Source organism: Arctopsyche grandis, unplaced genomic scaffold (genome assembly GCF_051622035.1).
Source record: "Arctopsyche grandis isolate Sample6627 unplaced genomic scaffold, ASM5162203v2 HiC_scaffold_792, whole genome shotgun sequence".
NCBI lineage: Eukaryota > Metazoa > Arthropoda > Insecta > Trichoptera > Hydropsychidae > Arctopsyche > Arctopsyche grandis.
Window position 1 is genome coordinate 3,852 of NW_027518585.1, and position 2,724 is coordinate 6,575.

General features: G+C 29.9%; 1 protein-coding gene across 1 annotated transcript; it reads right to left on the minus strand.

Annotated features, from left to right (window-relative positions):
* Positions 1 to 1,927: 1,927 nt before the first annotated feature.
* Positions 1,928 to 2,503, minus strand: LOC143922193 (uncharacterized). The gene is made up of 2 exons (XM_077445411.1): positions 2,143 to 2,503; positions 1,928 to 1,992 (listed from the first exon to the last, which is right to left on the minus strand). The coding sequence occupies exons 1-2, from the start codon at positions 2,501 to 2,503 to the stop codon at positions 1,928 to 1,930; spliced, it is 426 nt and encodes a 141-aa protein (XP_077301537.1).
* Between the last annotated feature and the right edge of the window lie 221 nt (positions 2,504 to 2,724).

Consider the following 2,724-nt stretch of genomic DNA (forward strand, 5'->3'; position numbering starts at 1 on the left):
AAATTGTGTAATTAATAAGAATTTTATTAATTGGCTTTTCGTATTCCCCTGTCAACATTAAAATTCGTATTAATTTAAAGCTATTTTAATACCCGAAATTATGTAATTAAAAAAAAATTTATTAATTAACTTTTTCTACTTCCTTGGCAAAATAAATAATCTGTCAAAAAAGAAAACGTTTGAGCCAAGCAATAAATAACAAAATTAAAAGACGTAATTAGTCTTAAAAGGGGTATTTAATAAATAAGAATAAAGAGTTATAATCTAGCTTTATTAGAATACACTTATCAACCTCCTTGAGAATTAAATAATCTGAAATAACAAGAATTTCTATTTTGGAAATTAACATAAAAAATATTAAACGCTATAATTATGAACCAAATACAAATATTAATTACGTTGTTATCTCAAGGTTTATTATACATCAAAGGTTATTTTTTTAAACCCCATTTCAGCATTATTAATTAAAAAAGTTTGATGAAGTCCCAAGCTAATATTAAAAATCTGTAATAACAATAGAAGTGACACATAACCCAAAAAGAAATATTAAATTACATTGAAAAACAAAAAGTGTTAGTTCACCTTTATAACATTTAATAAAACTTGAAAAGAAAAAAATAAATTAATAATTCAATTTAACGTATTTTAAAGTGATCTTTTTTTAGTACCCCCGAAAAGTGATAGCTGTTGCTGTGTAAATTATTATAAATATTGTTGAAATAGGATTTAATAAATAACCCTTGATGTCTATTAGGTCCTTAGACGACAACAGAAGGCGACGGCGTTAGGCTAGTGGTCGGCTTGCAGATTCACTCCTGAGCTGCCCAGGTTCGAACCTCGCCTTGGTTGGTAAAAGAACGAGAACCGGGACGCCGTCACAAAAGTGGGCGCTAATCGTAATAACCCCACTATAAAAAGACTAGCATCAGGCCCTGATCGGGCCTTGTAAAAACAACCGATCTCCTTGGGTAGTGGCGGCAACAATAACTCCCATGGCAGTAGAAAGCCTACGTAAGCATAGCGCAGGGGTCTGTAGAGAGCCCAAGACAGTATGGTACTGTCTCTAAATATAACGCCAGCTCAAGGTCAATGGGACACTTAGTCCTAAGGCTCGCCGACTGTCGGCAAAGGGATAGAAATGCTATAGGGGCCTCCCAGAGTTTTGTGGGCAACTTCTTTTTTTGCTGTAAGGCAACCACTTTTCATTAAATCCGATTTTTTTTTATTTAAGTTATATATATTTAACTACAAGTATTTATTTAAGTTGAAAATTATAGCAAGTTACAGTTTAGGTTTAAATGGGCATTTATTTAAAAAAAAAATTATTTAAAACAATATTTTTTAAAAACCCCCCTGTTATGATTATCTACGACTATAATTAATAAACAGCAACTTTTAAATTTAAATAATTATTTTATAGAATTTAATAGTTTAAAGGAAATAGTGTTGAGGCCTTTACATCGTTTGTTGGTTTAAGGCTCATAAATATGAATTATTTAAAAGAAGTAAAAAACTGCCAACTTAATTAATTAACCCAGATGGTTTTACATTTTTTGTGATAACAACTTCAGAATCCACCTAACTTGATTCACTAAGTTTTTCTTTTCACTCTTTTGTTTATTTCCTGATCAGACTTTGTGAGCCCAACTTTTCTTTTTCTTAGAAGCGGTATTTACCCCTTTTATTTTTGTTACTACTTAAAATATTTATTGACATTAGGGGTTTTAATCTTGACTGATTATAACAATTTTATTTAAGAAAACCGGTTGGATCAGAGCTGTTTAAGCCAATATTATGTAAAGTTGAAGATATAAACCCACATAATTAAATGCCCATGTTTGTATCAAACTGTTACTATATAATAAATATCTTTGTTATGAATATCTACCACTATGTAACCCAAAGTGGGAATTTTTTTTTAGTTTCTCTAAGTATCAGAAATATCAGGTTCTTGAGAAAATGAAATCTCTTCGTCGGCTGAAAATGATAAATCTTTATGACATAGTAATTTATTCATATTTACATTTGTACTCTTTTTTTGTATTTTAACTTTATGTATATCAATTAAATATTGTTTATCATAACAACAGTTCCCTAATGCATTTCCAAATTGTCTCAGTGCCCTTTTTAATCCGTCAGTACTTGCTTCTTTCTTTGCCTTTTGTATTGCTTGCCCTTTCATTCTTTGGTTTTCTGCATTTCCAAATCCAACATCCTCTTTATAAATTCCATTTTTTAAAGTCACTCTACAAATACAGGAATAACCAACAGAAATCTTATTATCGGCTTTTTCATTGTATTCTTCACTAAAACTTTTTATTTCAGAAGACCATCCATCAAATCCAAATATTTTATTAGCTAATCCAATGATTCTCCAACCTTCTACATAAGTGAGTTTGGTGTTTCCATTTCCTGTTCTTGTACTCAGATATTCTTGGCCCAAGCTTTTTTCTAATTGTTGTGAAATTCTATCTTTTTCTTTCTTGGTGAAATCTTCCGACATTGCAAACGAGGCCAATTATTTTCCATTTAAAGACTATTTTATCTCAAAGAATTAAAAATATTCTAATTAAAAAAATAAATGTTTACAAATGATTTATTGGGGGTTTAAAAACCACCATTTTCATGTTTTAGGATCCTCTAGTTACTTTCCTATACACTTCTACCATATTCTCTGTCTATTGCTTATTTTTTCTTGACATCTCGTCTTTAATCAAAAAAAAT

What these genes read in the sequence shown, in the direction of transcription:
- LOC143922193 (XM_077445411.1), bottom strand. Translation starts at nt 2,503, where the DNA reads ATGTCGGAAGATTTCACCAAGAAAGAAAAAGATAGAATTTCACAACAA. An exon ending in AAAGGCAAAGAAAGAAGCAA is followed by an intron (nt 1,993 to 2,142) that starts GTACTGACGGAT and finishes TATGTCATAAAG; the next exon opens with ATTTATCATTTTCAGCCGAC.